At 35.2% G+C, this 16,860-nt stretch overlaps 1 protein-coding gene across 2 annotated transcripts in view; it reads right to left on the reverse strand.

The window, feature by feature from the left end:
• The window catches only part of LMBRD1 (LMBR1 domain containing 1), a 95,890-nt gene that overhangs the window by 26,913 nt on the left and 52,117 nt on the right, over positions 1–16,860 (reverse strand). For both annotated transcript variants that reach the window (XM_072408487.1, XM_072408486.1), the window contains exons 8-14: positions 15,715–15,840; positions 13,420–13,572; positions 9,868–9,932; positions 7,861–7,963; positions 6,419–6,523; positions 4,588–4,737; positions 3,153–3,231 (exon numbers count right to left, since the gene is read on the reverse strand). In XM_072408487.1, the coding sequence (XP_072264588.1) occupies positions 3,153–3,231; positions 4,588–4,737; positions 6,419–6,523; positions 7,861–7,963; positions 9,868–9,932; positions 13,420–13,572; positions 15,715–15,840 (781 nt within the window). The remainder of the gene's footprint in view (positions 1–3,152; positions 3,232–4,587; positions 4,738–6,418; positions 6,524–7,860; positions 7,964–9,867; positions 9,933–13,419; positions 13,573–15,714; positions 15,841–16,860) is intronic.

The following is a 16,860-nucleotide window of genomic DNA, read 5'->3' on the forward strand; positions in this document are numbered from 1 at the left end:
AAAAAAACTGGGACCCCTTTGATTTCTTTAAGCTAGCAGAACTAAGCCACATAGCAAGACCATGTAAGTCATATATATTTATTAAGTGAACCCATTACACTTTGAAATTTTTCTATGGTATTAGATGTATACATATATAGGCATGTCTTTGAATTATGGATATTCACTTTGATTATGAGTCTTTGCTTTGTTTCAACCCACTATGAAGTTTCCAATATGCACTATTTCCATGCGACTAAGAATTACAGGTCCACAACATAAAAAAAAAGCTCTATGCAAAAAAAAATAGGATCACTTTTTGCGTTAAAAAACTGACAGAATTAGAACGCTAGGGGGGGTTGATGAAATATATTACTAGAGATGAGCGAATCAAAGCTTAAAGTGGAATTCGATCCGAATTTCAGGAAAAATTCGATTCCCTAAGAATTTCCTTGCGATTTGTGGTAACGAATCACAATTTTTCCTGAAATGGCGGCTGCACGTGTGAGGACTTTAGGGATTCCACTACTATCTCTGGGCACTACAAGGGATGAATAGGGACTTGTCCCCATTCATCACCCTAAATGCCCTGTATTCTTAGATAGTGAAACTCTATCTAAGAATACATAGTGCAGCGCCGCAACAGCAATCGCGGTTGCAGTGCTGTGCTTCTGCTATGCATTCTTAGATAGAATTTCTCTATCTAAGAATACAGGGGACTAAAGGGGTTGAATGGGGGACAAGTCCCCATTCATCACCTGTAGTGGCTGGACATTGTAGTGGATCTGCAGTTCAGTTTTGCCACTGTGACGTCACGTGGGAAACTGAACTGCAGTCCTTTGCAGTTCCACCACAATGTCTAGTAATTACAGGTGATGAATGGGGACTTGTCCCCATTCATCACCTGTAGTGCTCTGTATTCCTAGATAGTGAAACTCTATCTAAGAATACATAGAACAGCGCTGTAACAGCAATCACTGTTGCCATGCTGTTTTTTTAACTATGTATTTACTTTGTATTCTTAGATAGAGTTTCTCTATCTAAGAATACAGAGCACTACCCGTGATGAATGGGGACAAGTCCCTATTCATCACCTGTAATTCCTGGACATTGTAGTGGAACTGCAGAGGACTGCAGTTCAGTTTCCCACGTGACGTCACATTGTGAAACTGAACTGCAGATGACCAGTTCTTGTCTATGGTGTTGTTTAAATTTTTTTGCCTTTGGTTGCACTCAGCCAACTGCCTTATGTTTTCTCGAAGGCGTTATTAAAGGCCAGAAATTCGTAAAAGAGTCCAAAAAAAGTATGTAAAAATATAAGCAAAATGCACACTGTCACTGAGCAATACATACATGCAAGTATACCTCTGACATATACCACAACGCTGTACAGAGATCAGCAGTGCACTCACATCAGTTGGAGTCCTATGTCTAGCAAATTTGGTTTAAATGTCTCGATGCGTTTCCTATTAATAACATACACACATACATCCAATTTTATATATATAGATTTAGATAGTTCTGACATACACCATAGTGCTGTACAATGAATCACTGAGTTAGACCAATCAGTCTCTGTACAGAGGAGCTGACACTCTAATGTCCCCCCACAGTCACACACTATTATTATACATTTATATACCTTTGACATATACTACAGCGCTGTACAAAGATCAGTGGTGTCATATCTCTAGCAAGTTTCCGAGTAATGGTGGAACATAGCAAGTTTGGTTGAATTGTCTATGCATTTCCTAGTGATCACCAAATAAAGCTCTTACATATACCACAGCGCTGCATAAAGATCAGCGGTGCACTCACATGAGTGAGTCATATGTCTAGCAATTTTGGTTTAAATGTCTCGATGCGTTTCCGAGTGATGTCAATAACACATACATACATCCAAATAGAGCTCTGACATAAAGCACAGCACTGTACAAAGATGACTGGTGCACTCACATGAGTCTCAGTCATATGTATGGCAAGTTTGGTTGAAATGTCGCCAAGCGTTTTCGAGTGATGGTGGAACACACACACACACATCTGAATATATATATATATATATATATATATATATATATATATATATATAGTAATATCTATATGTATATATAGTAATATCTATATGTATATATAGTATATTATTATCAATATGTATGTTTATAAACTTAGATACAATAAATGCATGTGTAACATTTCGTTGATGCAACACTACCCCTGAGGAAGCCTAATAGGGCGAAATGCGTCAGGTACAATGGTCTACACAAACTAAAAATCTTTCCTGGAAGTTAAAACACTTATGGCTCTTTATGTGCGCAATATGCTAGATAGCCTTTGTATAGCGCCCCTAAGGGCCTTAACGATATTCTGTAAACCACAAGCTTATATTGTGGCTTACTGGATAAATAGGTCTTGTATTGTTGTATATGAGAATTATCATTGAATACAATACTTTTATTTGCCAAAAAAAAAAAACTTTTTTTTCTATCCAATATTACCTTTATCTAAGGGTTGGCATCTAGTCCTTCAGGACAATGAACTCTTATGAAAACTTATTAAAAACCACCACCAACACCTATATACCTACTTAGTCAAGTGACAGCTATTGACATATTTCCACCTCCCTACAAATCAGAGTGAATAGGAATTATGGGCACAGACATTCTAATGAACTCTATATATGGTCATCAGAAGCACTACCTTTTAACATGGGAAGAACCATAATTCATGCATTTGGTTTTTTTTAATGGACCAATAAAAGGGAAAAGACCCATCTTACTTTTTGATTTATGTCAATGTCAACTTTCTTCTATTACAGTCTAGGGCTCATTATTACCACTACAAATGAGTCCAATAATTTATGTTACCATGTGACCCTTAGGCCATATGTAGGCTTGGTGTTTGGGCTACGGTCTATGCCAAATTCAACCTGTACATTAGTCATTTGGCCCAAAATGAAAAAAGTGAAACAAAAAAATTCTTCTGTATAATGTATGCGTATATATATCCTCAATAATGCTGCATAATTTATGAGGTGCAGTATTCCATATCTAACCCCATGTTTACCTCTACCCATAACACAATATCATAACAGGATATATTTGATGTGTAAAGTGCAGACAACTTTTCAAATATTTACTTTAATGCTAAACGCAGTAGTGAATAAGATGACATACCTTCAGGGGCATTAGCATTGCAATCTGCAGACTGGTTGAACGTTGAATTTCCAATATTTGAATCTAGAGTGTTATTGTTCTGAAATACACGTGGAACCAAACAACTAGTAAATAAATCATTGAACAGCGAAAGTATAGCAATACACATTTTTTTTTATAGTTCAATTCCAAAAATATGCTCACAGGGCTAGGCTTTCCTAAAAGCAATTTTAAGTTACATTCGGGGTAATTGATGGTGTTTGGTAGGCCATACGCTGGTTGTTTCTTAACCAGAAAGTAAAATCTTCAAGTACATATTCTCACCCACTCTGGACTTTCAGTTGTTACAGCATACCACAGAGTTCTCCCACTCCTGTTGTTCTAATATTAGATATTGGGATAGTAAACAAAAATCCAAACAGGTAGCAAGGGATCCCTTGTGACTGTTGCAGCAGGTGTGTAGACCTGTAGACTCCAGTGTGGAAAGCTCACTATTCGCATTCAAGAGATAGTTTGTGGTTTAACTATACAGCAGAAAACACATACTAAAATATTACTTTTAAAACAAAAATAAGGCAAACACAGTGTTTTACCATCATTTTCTGCATTTCCCAGACAAGTAGGTAGTAATATCATCAATCATTATAACCCTGCTATTAAAAAGGACTAGCTAATACTAGTAATTACTCTTATAGATATGCATATGATTTGTTAGAAGCTGAAAACGTATAGTCTAGTGACTCATGATCAAATTAAATTCTTGTCCTTTCATTTTTTTACCGAACTGTTAAGTTTTGCCTAAGCATCCATGCCCTGTTGAACAATGTTAAACTGTCACAATCCCAGTGCTAAATGAAAAATCCCCTGCACTAAGGTAATAGGATAGAATAGTTTGAGTTGCACCATTGATCATATTTGGTCAGTACATCACAGGGGATATTCTATGCTATTACCTGCGGGAGGCTCCATCTTTGGTCATCGTGACTAACCAAATTATGTTCATGACCTCCTTGGGATTCACAGTGCTAAAGGGGGATCTGTCTTATAAGGATGGGGGAGTGATAGATTGATATCACTAGATCACCTAGATTCATGTTCATCGGTAGGTGATGTGATTAATGTGGACCTTATTTACCGAACACAAAAAATGATGTTTACAACAGTGTGTGTGTGTATAGGCTAGAATTAGGTGAACTGGCCCCTAAACTTGATACATACACTGGGATCACAAATTCTACCATAGGTCTCCACCTTTCTTCACAAACTCTTAAATTGTCAGGGAACAGACGTGGATGTCCTGACATGGACACAAATTTTGAGAGAAGGTATTGCACAGAGGAAAAAAAAAAAAAACTTAAAGATTACAAATAGCACTAAAGAAAGTGTGGTAGATGACTCCATGTAAAATAAAAAAAAAATTCTAAAAATTATGTAAAACAATGCCTCTGCATCGTACCTGTACTGGATATTTCTGGCTTCCATACATAACATATTGAGGTGCCAAGCTGTAAATCATGTAGTTTGTGTGCAGAACAATCAACAAGAGGATCATACAGAGAAACAAAAGAGCTTGCGGTCTTGTCCGTCCCCTTCTTATCTTGTACAGCTGTTAGCATGGAATAAGGTTATTAGTAATTTAAAAACAAAATTGAAAACATGCAGTCATTTATTTGTTTCTTACATTTTTTTTCTCTACAACATAAACAGGTTATTTTCCAAAACCGTGAAAATAAATGGAAACACTGGGCCATGGTATTTGCCTATGTAAGATCAGCATCATTATTAGAAATATTGCTTACACATAGAAAAAAGAAGGTTACTGTATACAAAAAAGGTGCTACATCATATATACCATTGCTTTTGTGTTATATAGGAGTACAATTTTAATTATTACAAACACAAGAACACAGTTTTTTCTGTTTGTAATCCTACTTAATCTTTTTAAAGCAAGCCAACGATCCTCTAAACTATCAAGAGTCCTTGCTGCCTAAAGAAACTGCCTACAGATTATGGACCATTTTTGCGGGAGATTATTATAGTTTTTCCTATATTTAGGGATAGATAGGAGATGGAAAAAAGTACACTGAATACCATGTCATTTCTCCTTGCATACTTTTATGCTGCATATATATATATTGACATTCCCTTTTCTATTCCCACTAACAAACTTTTAAAGTTAAAAAGAAACATTGATCTATAGTTTGAGACTTTATATTTTTCCTTAAATTTTATTAAACCTTTTACTTCACAATTTAAAGAGATTTGAAGAAACTAAAATAAGAATACATATTAACAGATATCATGTGATGGTAAAGTACTACATTCTTTTTATCATTGCTTTATACAGACTGCCCCTTAGGATTTTTCTGGCAAATAACTAGGAGATAGAAATAAAGGCAGCAACAACTTATAACGCTGTGACAACTTCTGTTTTTAATTTTGTTGTGCACATGATTGGGCATTCAAAGTAAACACAAGGTTTTTTTTATTTCCTAAGCTCAGTGGACATACATACACAATGCTAAGTGAGTAGCCTTTACACCTTTAGTAAATTCAACCCAACTGCCCCTGTTTTCTTGCTTGCAAAATTAAGCAAAAGAAGAAATAGGAGGTGAACAAAAATGTAAAGATGTAAAGTAAATATAAAGGAGAAGGTAAAATTCCCGCTCCACCAGTCTTAATAATAGAAATCTAGAAATCGTCTGAGTTTCTGAATACTTTAGGTAAATGTATGCGATCACAAAACATGCACCTGAGCCTAAGCCACATAACCTTTATTCACAGGAATTTAATATATTATCTTGTTGAAAATTCAAATCAATTTGTCGAATCCATTCAGATAAAATAGCTATTTTTCAGTATACAGGCATTGTGACGCAGGGCAGACCTCCTATCTACTTTAATTGATACTGAAAAAATATGCAATTAAATTATTAGGTTACCTTTAGTAATATTGGCAATATTTGTATATGTTTAATATAGACATTTATAAAGAGAAATCAACTAGAAATGCCCTTGTATAGAGAAGAAAAGCTGCCTAAGTTATATTAATTTCCCCTGAACATTTCACGGAAACAAAATTATTTATTATATGATTTTCCAAACACGGTGTTAAAGAGCTTTTACAACAAAGCAAGAATCCTGTACTTTGGAGTGCTAGTGACTTTGTCTTCTGTTCTCAATGGAAAACAGTGACTGCATACTCAAAATGTAGCTGGGCCACAGCAAACAATAATAACATTAGAAATATCTTATCAGTTTTCTTTAAAAAAGTGAAAACAAATTACCCTTATCCAAAAGAACCATACTCCCATATGTCGGATTCCAGCCATGGAAGTAAAGACAAAATACATGATAATCACCGTGATCAACACATAGTCCAGTGGGAAAACCTGAAAGAAAATTTAAGATGTTAGGTGAAATCTTTCTAAAGAGGCACCATTAAAAACTTCAGTAAAGTAATTTGTAATATTAGTACAAACAAGGGCTTGATTTATGAAAGATCACCAAGAATGGAGACGATAGACTATTATGGGAGAACCTGGGTGATCCAGCAAACCAGTTCTGGAGAACTTTATTACCTACTATGCAATAGGGATGTTTGAGTTAGTAAAAATTTCAAGTTTATAGTTAGAATTTTAATTTGACATTTTTATATTTAAAGACAAATTGTATGGCTGCCAAATTTTTAGTTAACTGCAAAGCTCCTGGACAAAGTTTTGTCACCAAAACTGCGGAGGATGTCTGGGTGACAAGTGGGACCAAGTCTCAAAAACATAATGTAAAAAAGCATGTAGCTCTGTCAAAAATTCATGTTAAAATAGCAAAGGTGGGACAAGCTGGCTTCTGCCAGCCAATTACTTTTTAAAGATTACTTTCAAAGTCTCTGAACCTACTATTGTTGCCAAAACTGCTGAAGGGGGCCAGGTAGATCAAAGGGTACATTTTAAAATTAAAAAAAAAATGTACTTCGGTTTAGAGAGACAAGAGACCTTAATATAGCAATCAGTTGGTTAATTATCATCAGAGTCCAAATGTTGAAGTCTTTCAAATGTATTTTCAAAAAAAAAAAAAAAAAAAAAAAGTGCTAACAACCCCCCCCCCTCCCCCCTACACACACATACATACATATATACACACACATTTATATATATATAATATAATATATATCAGGACCTAGAACCTAGGCTTGGGATGTTCTTGGATAGAAAATAGAGAATGGGGGCAGAAAGAGTCCCCCTCCTAGCCATAATAGGTCCATTGGAAGTTGGGTTGGCTATAAGGAAGTATGAAGGTTTGGTTTTCCCAAACCCTTTTTTGCCCCCCTTCCACTTTGGAAGGGAGCCAGGATCCAAGTGAGTCTTTTATGGATAGGAGAGGGAGCACACCCTGCTTCCTATTTCTCATCTAGAAAGGTCAACCCATTGCAATACAGCACATTTTCCTTGAGTGCAATTTGTAAATGTGTAAAAGTGTCACATAAAAAAATGTTTTCTTTTGGGTTTCCCAAACATCCTAAGAAATTGTATCACTATACACTACATTTACTTGAATGGTTGCTCGGAAAGAATACTACAATTAGAGTATGCTAGTCAGAGCTGCAGCAGTTTTACATGTGATTCAAAATGTATATATGCAATTTTCCTGCCAAATTTACTATAAGTGTTCACAACAGCCTTTGATAAAAACTGTGTGTCAATAAAACCATTGCAAAAGAATTTCTACTCACCCTCTGCAGAACTGGGAGAAGTAGATTTAATGGATTTGTTATGTTTGTACCGAAGATTATAAATCCTGACTCAATGCCAGCGGAGTGAATAGCTTTATCAAGACTGCCAAAAAAGGGATGAAAAAGATTAATACTTTAGCATTATTTAAAAAAATTAAAATTTAAATAAAATTGAATTAGCTTGATATATTCCAAATGTGTAAAACTCCACAATATAACCACATATTGTGGTAAAACCATTTACAATAAGGAAAACGAGTGGTGGCATAAAGAAGGAAAGTAAACATTCACTAATGATTAAAATTAGGAAAGCCATTTGGCATTTGAATTAATTGGGGCTAAAAAGTAATAGAGTATTTAGAGTAACATTACTAAATTTAAGGTTTTAATTTACTAATTTTGTTTGGTTATCAAGGGTTGAAACTGTTTTTCCTCTCTAAAAGTTGTCTTGATTGATCCTATATAAATCTCTATTACAAACCAAAGTCTAATGAAGCAGAAAGTCCCGAGCCTGTTGCTGTGTATCTAAAAGGTTGATTTAAAAAATTTTCAAATGGATTTGCAACTTTTTGATAGCTGCAGGATACGTTCAGGTTAAAAATGCATAATCATGGCACATTAACTCTGGATGATATTTCCTGCCTGCCAAATGAGACTATAAAGAGCATTTCCACATACAATTTATGCTCATTATGATGGATGGGCCATACTAACCCTTTCAGTCCCAGAGGTGCAGAAAATGCAGAAAAGCCTGTCAAGTGTGGATTTTAGTAACAGCCTGATTCTCTTCAGTGGATATTTGGCGATAAAAAAAATGAGCAGAAAGTTCAAGCTTCCAAAATCATTACCCAGTACATATTTAAAACTTAAAGGCTTGAAATTAAACTACCATGTAAAATTAATTTATTCCTGTCCTAGGTGGTACTCTATATTGTTTTAAACCAGCAAAAGTACTCCATTTACTTTTTTTATTGCACAAATAAAAGCATTAAAATAAAACTAAACAAACATGTTAGGGGGAAGACATAGCAAAGACTATCAACAAACATTGACAGCAATTTTTAACTATGAAGCAAGCTGAAATGTTAACTTATGTCTGCTGAACCCATCAGTGTAATAGATTTTATATACAACATCGGTTCACTTTTGTAAATACTACTGTATTTTGCTTAAAAGACAAATGCATTGAATGATACATTTACAAGGACATGCTTACATTAATTAATTGGAATTTTTAATGTACATTGGCTTACATAGGTCATGGTTATTTATCTTTTTCTTGCATAAAATTATTTTGCAATATGCTAACCATCACAAAAAGTAACTGATGAGAATGAACAAGATTTGAAAAAGCTTGCAGTAAAGCAGCTGAATGATGTACTAGCTATGGGCAATAACTGAAACTTCTGACTACCCTGATCTAAGTATTTGTAAAATTTGTGTATCTGCATTGAGACATGATCGAAAATTGCAAATAGCAAACTTTACAGGCAATGCCAAAAGGTGCTCAGATCTTTCCAAAGGTTTAGGACCTAAAGATTAGACTCTGCTCTATACAATACATAAGTAGTTTTTTCCACACTCGTTAGAAGGTTCTATTAGTATTCAAAGCCAAGCTTGAGGCTTGCTCAGGAAAAGGGGGGACTTTTAGTTAAGATTGTACTGCCTTCTTGCAATTTTGCATATTGGGATCAATCTCCTGACTGTTATCAGATAAAGTAAAACATATATAGTATAGAATGAAACGGCTAAAAGCTCTGCAAAGATGAACTGCTTTCTGCCAGATGATATCAAAAGTGAACAGTGAACTCAAATAGGACATGGTGCGCTCCAATCTCCAACCCACATGACTTAGTAAAGCAGACTTTTCACTGAGAGAATTTGTACTGCCATTGCTATTCTGGTTCTAGCACAGTGAGAGAGCATATTCCAAAAATGTACGTATACACACATACACTACAAAACTTACATTCATAAGGGGAAAAAAAACTGAACAAATATACTTACTTAGAAAGGAAAAGTGAAATTATTATCAGAAGAGCCACAAGAACAAAAAATATGCCCCAAATAATCTAAAGTGTAAAAAAGAAAAAAAAAAAAAAAAAAAAGATTTAGGCAGTTATATTTGTTACAACTATATATTATATATGAACAGTTTTTAACAATCTTTTGTAATAACATACCAAAAAATTTTGGAAATTATGCCAATGGGTGTACACCAATTAAATACCTATTTTGTGAAATTATGCAATATGCAATAAACTAGAAACTGTATTTCATGCCAAGTTTTCACAAATCATGTTCAATTTAGAACTAATCAAGTTACTTACAAAGTACAATAGTTTAACATAGGAGAAAAATATAGAAAAGGTCTACAGTGTTTTCATATTCACATATAGCATCTCAATACAAAAAAAAATAAGTTTAATGTAGAATATTACTAAACCAATATATCTAAAATATCGAAAAGAAAAAAGGGTATAAAGATTCATAACTAGAAAAAGTGATAATAACAGAAGTAAGAAAGATAATCAGTATGAGCAGGTGACTCGATCTAGTAATGCTTTCATTATTCTTTTATTCATGTGAGGTTTCATCATATTAGATCTGTATTGTTTATGTTTTTCAAAATTCACAATAAATTCCAATTTCTCCACAGCATCTGCAAATCACTTGGGCATCTCACATTTTCAATATCAGTATGTAGCTTTTAACATATTATTCAACAGGTTTTAGCACTGGCTGAAGGCTGGGAAATCTTACTGAATGGGATGGAAGACACCCCAGCTCAGAACAACTTCTACACATTTTCTCATTCAAAGCAACCTTACATTTGCAGCAGAAGTGGTATAATTTACTGAATGGGCAGAATACAGCCAGTGTATTTGTATACGCACACAGACAAATGGCGTTGGAGTTATCTATTTCACAGTCAAAAAGCTTGGATTGCTTTGCGCCATTGCTAACCATAAGTGTTGTCATAATTTAAGAAATAAAATATTTATGAGGGGGAGGGAGGTGTGATATGATAGAGCAACAAGAATTGTGTTTTCAGTGATTAAAGACTGGTACACATTTAGAAAAGTTTTATAAATATGAGATATGTTGTAAGAATATGGGAAGATAACCATTATATGTTGTAAGAATATGGGAAGATAACCATTGCAAGTTTCAATATAGTTGGTCTGTTTGAGGTGTTTAAAGTTGCTATTAGGGACCTGATTCTACAAAAATACAGCTTGCCTGTTTTGTCTTCTAACACTCTACAATACAATAATTTAAAATCACTGACTAAGTATTTAGCTCAGGTGTTCAGGTAACTGTCACAGAACTTTATACAGTTATCTGGATGCTTTTATCAGGAGTGTGACAAACTACTGACACCAGTAGTCTCCAGGTAAATCTGGATCAGATCCAGGTAATTAGTAACAGCAGCTCTCATAATCTTTCAGTATAGGTCCACTTTAAAGCAAAGGGAATGTCACACTATGGGTTTAGGAATGTGCTTAAAAGTTGGTAAAAGTATTAAGCCTTTTTCCATTTTGTCATTTAAGACAGCACCAGACACCTAAACATAACGCAATACAAATAAATAGCCAAATAAAAGTCAAACAACAAAACTAGCTTTTGATGCAAAATTCAATATAATACTTTTTTCCACTGCTAGGTGGCCATTACAATTAGTCTGATTATAATTGAGGATTACAGATGCTGCTGCCACTAGGATGCTGGCTGGAAACTATTTATTGTGCTAATGCTTCTCTGATTACTGGCCAGATACAGGTTGGGGGAGGTCCAAAACCATCTGGGCTATAAGTAAGTGGCTGAATGATGACAGGCACGTGAGGTCCAAGAACTGGGGTTCAAATTAAAACCCCACAATTTGTTTTGATTGCATTTTGTTGCTTGTATCCCAGTCCTTGTCCAAGGGCCTAGGTATTGTTGGACCCAATGCAGATTGTATCTACCCAGCAACAGAAGAAACAGGTAATCTGTCTGTCATTTTGCTGTCTGTCTGCATGCCGAGGCTGGTCAAATTCAGGTACTTACGCAGATTGCATTAAAAGATGTATTTAAACACTAATTTAAGTAAAATTATTTTGAAGACTATCAGAATAGTGTCGTTTCTGCTCCTTTTCCAGATGTGGCAGTTCGGACAACAGCCTTTTGACTTCTTTCTACTTATAGTAGCATATTTAAAAGGGTGTTAAGCTAACACTGAGTTTCCTTGGTTACCCTACAATGTAAAGAGCAAGACCTGTCCTTAATGGGAAACAATGTATAAAACCACAATAATGGGTTTTTAAAGAATTATATGCATTGCCTTTTTTTAATCATATGTTGCTTGTCTGTCTGGGGACAGTAATTTAGATAAAAGTGGAACTTTTCTTCAAAACTTTGCTTTATTTTAGTTTCAAGCAAGGAGAACAGTTAGAAGCACAGTGGTCACATTACCAAGTATCCACTACATTTTTGCTCCAAATTTCCTGAAACTAACAGTCAGAGGCAGCAGTGCTATAGGTTCCATACTGCGTGAATACAGCTATAAGCACTGAGGTGCCTAGGTATAAATATTTTAAAGAGAAGTGGGTAAAAATAGCACAAAAACTAACAGTGAAAAGAAATCTGTATTGAAATAAAATGGTGGAAAATTTTTATTGGTTTGTGTTCAAACTATTTAAGGGATAATACAATTTTTGTAAATTCTATTAGGACTCCCTAATGTAACCTTTTTCAGAGCATCTTGTAGACAATTCTTGTATGACATAACTTATAGAGAAACAATGCCTTAGTATCTGAGGAATGAGTCCTTGGATATTATAAAAATGTATATGTGCAAAAAAAAAAAATATGATGTAATACAAATGCATTGAATTTTAGTGGAAATCATTAGGAAGGTCTTGGAAAATCAACATCCTCAGTGTTACAGTGCATAGTGATTAGATTATGATGTTTGTGTTGTGTGGATTTAAATGCTGAGTAGTACTTCCTACACTGGTAGAACTGAAGTCTGGTTTAATGTTACCAACTACTGCTAGAGAAACTGAACTCTACACACATACACGCAAAATTTAATTTTAATATACGCATATCCACTTTGTGTGCACTAAATTCCTTTGCAAACCAAAACCAAAAGCAATGACATTTTCTGTGGGCAAAGAGGTAAAAAGAAAGAAGGATAGCAGAAAGGGACCTGGCATGGCCAGAAAACTCAGTATACCAGACCAGTCACTAAGCAAAGGAGAGGACGGCAGTGACAGATCTTTGTTATATTGATATTACTGCACAAAAAATTCAAGTAATACAACAGATCATTAAGGTACAAGCAAGAAAGATGCCTGTGCAGATATATATGCACCCCAAGGTTGGTAAAACTTTAGGAAATAATGTTACTTTAAAACATGCCAGACATGCATTACTAAACAGCTGCTGATAATAAACTGTAAAAGTATATTACACATTAATCGATGGTTCATCAGTTGTTTTTCTTGAGATCATGTACTTATACCATTCATCTCAAGGTCCAAAAGTAAAACTAACAGCAAAACTTTTCCCTACCTTAAATGGCCTCATGATAAGACAACATTTTGTCCAGCAACTCTTTTCGTGATACTCCAAATGTCTCTCTTTCCTTTTCAGTGTTTTAGCTTTTTCTTCAAGTTTGTGCAAACTTTGTCTGTCTTTGCTTGATAATGGTCTGCCATCCTTGCACTGAATAAAAGAATAAAACCAGTGGAACAAATTATATATGTAATTTCACAGTTATATTAGAGGCAAGAGGAAAACCATATAGTATATCCCTATTTATTGTACAGGGCTGTGTAATATGTTGGTGCTATATAAATACTGCTTATTAATAATAATAATAATAGGCATAGTCCTTAAATCTGTGTAAGTATTCGTTGTATGTAAACCTTAAACAACTTATTTCCAGTAGATAGCAAGTACTAAACAAATATAAAAAAGGCATGGAGAAATTGTTACGCTTTAATATAAAACAAGCTTGCCTCCAAACAATAGAAATAACAATAGAAACAAAAGAAATCGTTCACAAGAATTCAAAACTTCAGTTTAGATTACAATCACAGAACTCCTACAACATAGTTTTTAAACTGGTTTTGGTGCCTCCAGGTGCAGTTTTATTTAAGATTAAAAACTGGAAATGGCAATGGCCTGTACAGTTTTAGGTCAGTGAATATCCATTGATTTACTACATAGTCAACCAATGACCTAGAACAAATTTGGAACTCCTAATATGCACACTTCTTTCAAATGCACCATTTTGCAACATGAGGCACTGCATTTGGAGTGGTCGTTGTTGTCTCTGTAAGTTCATGGCTTTTAGGAAAGTAGATAGTTTGACACAATGGAGCAGTTCTATCAGGATTATCAGCCATGAGGGAGAAAGATGGCATAAAAGAGGAACCGTGTAAATCCTACGCTTTGGCAATAGGGGCCGTTACACAGCACATTCAGACCATTTCACATAAGGCTGAATTTTGGGCGTAAGTTGCTGTCCAGCTGGTGCTTCTTTTACCTGTGTAAGCACTGTATTACACAATTGTACATGTCACAAATATTAAACCTAGTGCTCCACCAAAAATAAAAGATTAGGGTGTATAAGGTGACCAGGGTTAAAACTGTCCTAATATTCTACGGTGTGCACATAAAAAATTGTTAGGATGTCCTGTTTTTGGGTGTTCCTACAAAGAAAAAGCAGTTAAGATTTGAAAGACTCTCATTACAGACATATACCTGTTATGCGATTAAAGCAGAGCTGAACCCTGGGGATACCCACCTATAGATCAGCAATCTTGGGACATATTGATTGACCAGGCACCTGCAGGGAAAGCTGCAACTGCTGGGCATCCCTAGTAACCAACGTTGACAGCTACGACTAAAGCAATTGTTGTAGTGACAAACAAAAAATGATGCATGCACTTCTTTAGCTGCACTGTTCTGCATTGCCTTTTCAAGGCAATCTGGAGGTTTTCCAGACTGGGTCCTGCATCATTCCTGGAATCCTCTTTCGTCCTGGTGCGGAGGAAGCGATGGATGCCGTCATCTTCTTTGACCTTCTTTCGCTTATGTCACCTGATCTAATACTGCACAGGCGCAAAATCTAGTAACGTAGCCTGCGGTAGATTTGGGGGGCGGGGGTGGAGAGTGCTGATCTTACTTTCTTACTTTGAATGCGTGAGATCAGAATTTTCTTCTTCTCTATTAAAGAAAAAGCTCTTTTTGCCAGAAGCCTCTTGGGATTCGGGGCTCAGGTATGCTAGGAGGTTCTGCACTCCCATTCCGTCTTTATCGCTGCAGCTATAAAAAGGGTTGTCTACCCCGTCATGTAAGGGTAAAAATGTAGGTTTACTGTAGGCCCGCTTTAACATTTAGAGTGTTTACATTACAATAAACAATACGTCGTGCTTTAAATAAACACCTATTCAAATGGCTTAGTATAGAAACTTCCTTAAATAAAGCCTCCCAAATAAGCTGTAGCCTAAACATGTATAAATACCAAAACAATAATCAGACATCAATAAGCAAAAAGAAAAAAAAGGCTGGGAAACAACTCTTTCAAGGCTGTCACAATAAGTTTTTCTCTTGATAGGATACTGTTATAGCAAATCAGCAAGCGCTGTGATCCAAAAAAAAAATACTACTTTCATCGAAAGATATATGACAAGAAGAGTTACAGATACAAGAAATGTAGTTAATAATTCATATCAAGATCTTTACAAGAGTCATTCATTGAACATGAATTTTACATATGGCTCCAACAATTGGACACCACTGATAAAGAGAAAACTATTCAACTATTGTTTAAAGAAAATAGAAACACATTCCCCTTGCCTTTGATTTAATTCTTTCAATTTGCTGTTCCACCTCTTCAATATCGTCTGTGTTCTCTAGACGTTCATAGTGCACATTTCTTGTACCTTTAATTAGGTTTAAAGGTAGAGCTGACATTCCATAAGCCTAGAAAAGGAAACAAAAATATTTACCAAGACGATATACAAATCACATTTTTGTGATAAAGATGAGAAAGGATGAATTTAACAAGAAGTGCATGAATTTAACTACCAATTACAGTGTTCAAACCTGGAATGTTTTTAAGCTGGATGGGAAGAAATTGTAGGTAGGTGGCAGGCCCTGAATTGTGACCCAACTCTTCATTAACCACCCTTAAAACAGCCTGATGAATACTGAAAGGAGCCGGGTGGTATGCCCAGCTAAACAGGGCTGGGGAGAACACTGCATTAATCAGCAGACTTGTATACAGCTTTGAAAAGCTAATGCACTGACTTGATAAATATTATATGTTTGTTTTAACATCTTCATTCTAGGATTAAGAAAAACGGAACAGTGACTTATAAAGTATGACAGAGTTTAACCACAAAAGCTGAAATATAAAGATAAGGAACAACAGCTTACATAATAAATTAAGAACAATGCAAACCAATGGGGGAATTGTAAACCAGTGTCCAGGCTTAAAATGGAAAAAGGGGACAACCAGCATTTAGTATTACTGATGATTCTGGATTACTGTTACATGATGCTTTTGAGATCACAGACACCCTGAAACTTAGATCTAGCTCTTTCTGATGCAATTTAAAATTCCTTGGTCCTTTGAAGTCTGCACACTATCCAGGTCTATAAAGCAAAAAAGCATTGCAACATAGCCAAGCATTTACCACCTCTGCCAAATTACACAGTTACATAACATTTTGACTTTGATGTGCAGTGTTTTGCAAGGCAGCGATTGTGAAAGCCAAATAAGCCAATAGACTGGCCAAGACCACAGGTACTTTTTAATGAATGAATGGTGACAGACCAAAGTAACATAAAAAAGGTGGTATGGGTCAGAAATATAAATTCTGGTGTGGTATAGTCAGAGTTCCTAAACATTAATTTTAAAAGCGAACTTGATGATCTAGACACATACGCAGAAGGGAGTTGTGTATTGTAGTGCTCAACAATGTAGCGACTATAATATAG

This window comes from Pyxicephalus adspersus, chromosome 4 (assembly GCF_032062135.1).
Source record: "Pyxicephalus adspersus chromosome 4, UCB_Pads_2.0, whole genome shotgun sequence".
In the NCBI taxonomy this organism is placed as follows: domain Eukaryota; kingdom Metazoa; phylum Chordata; class Amphibia; order Anura; family Pyxicephalidae; genus Pyxicephalus; species Pyxicephalus adspersus.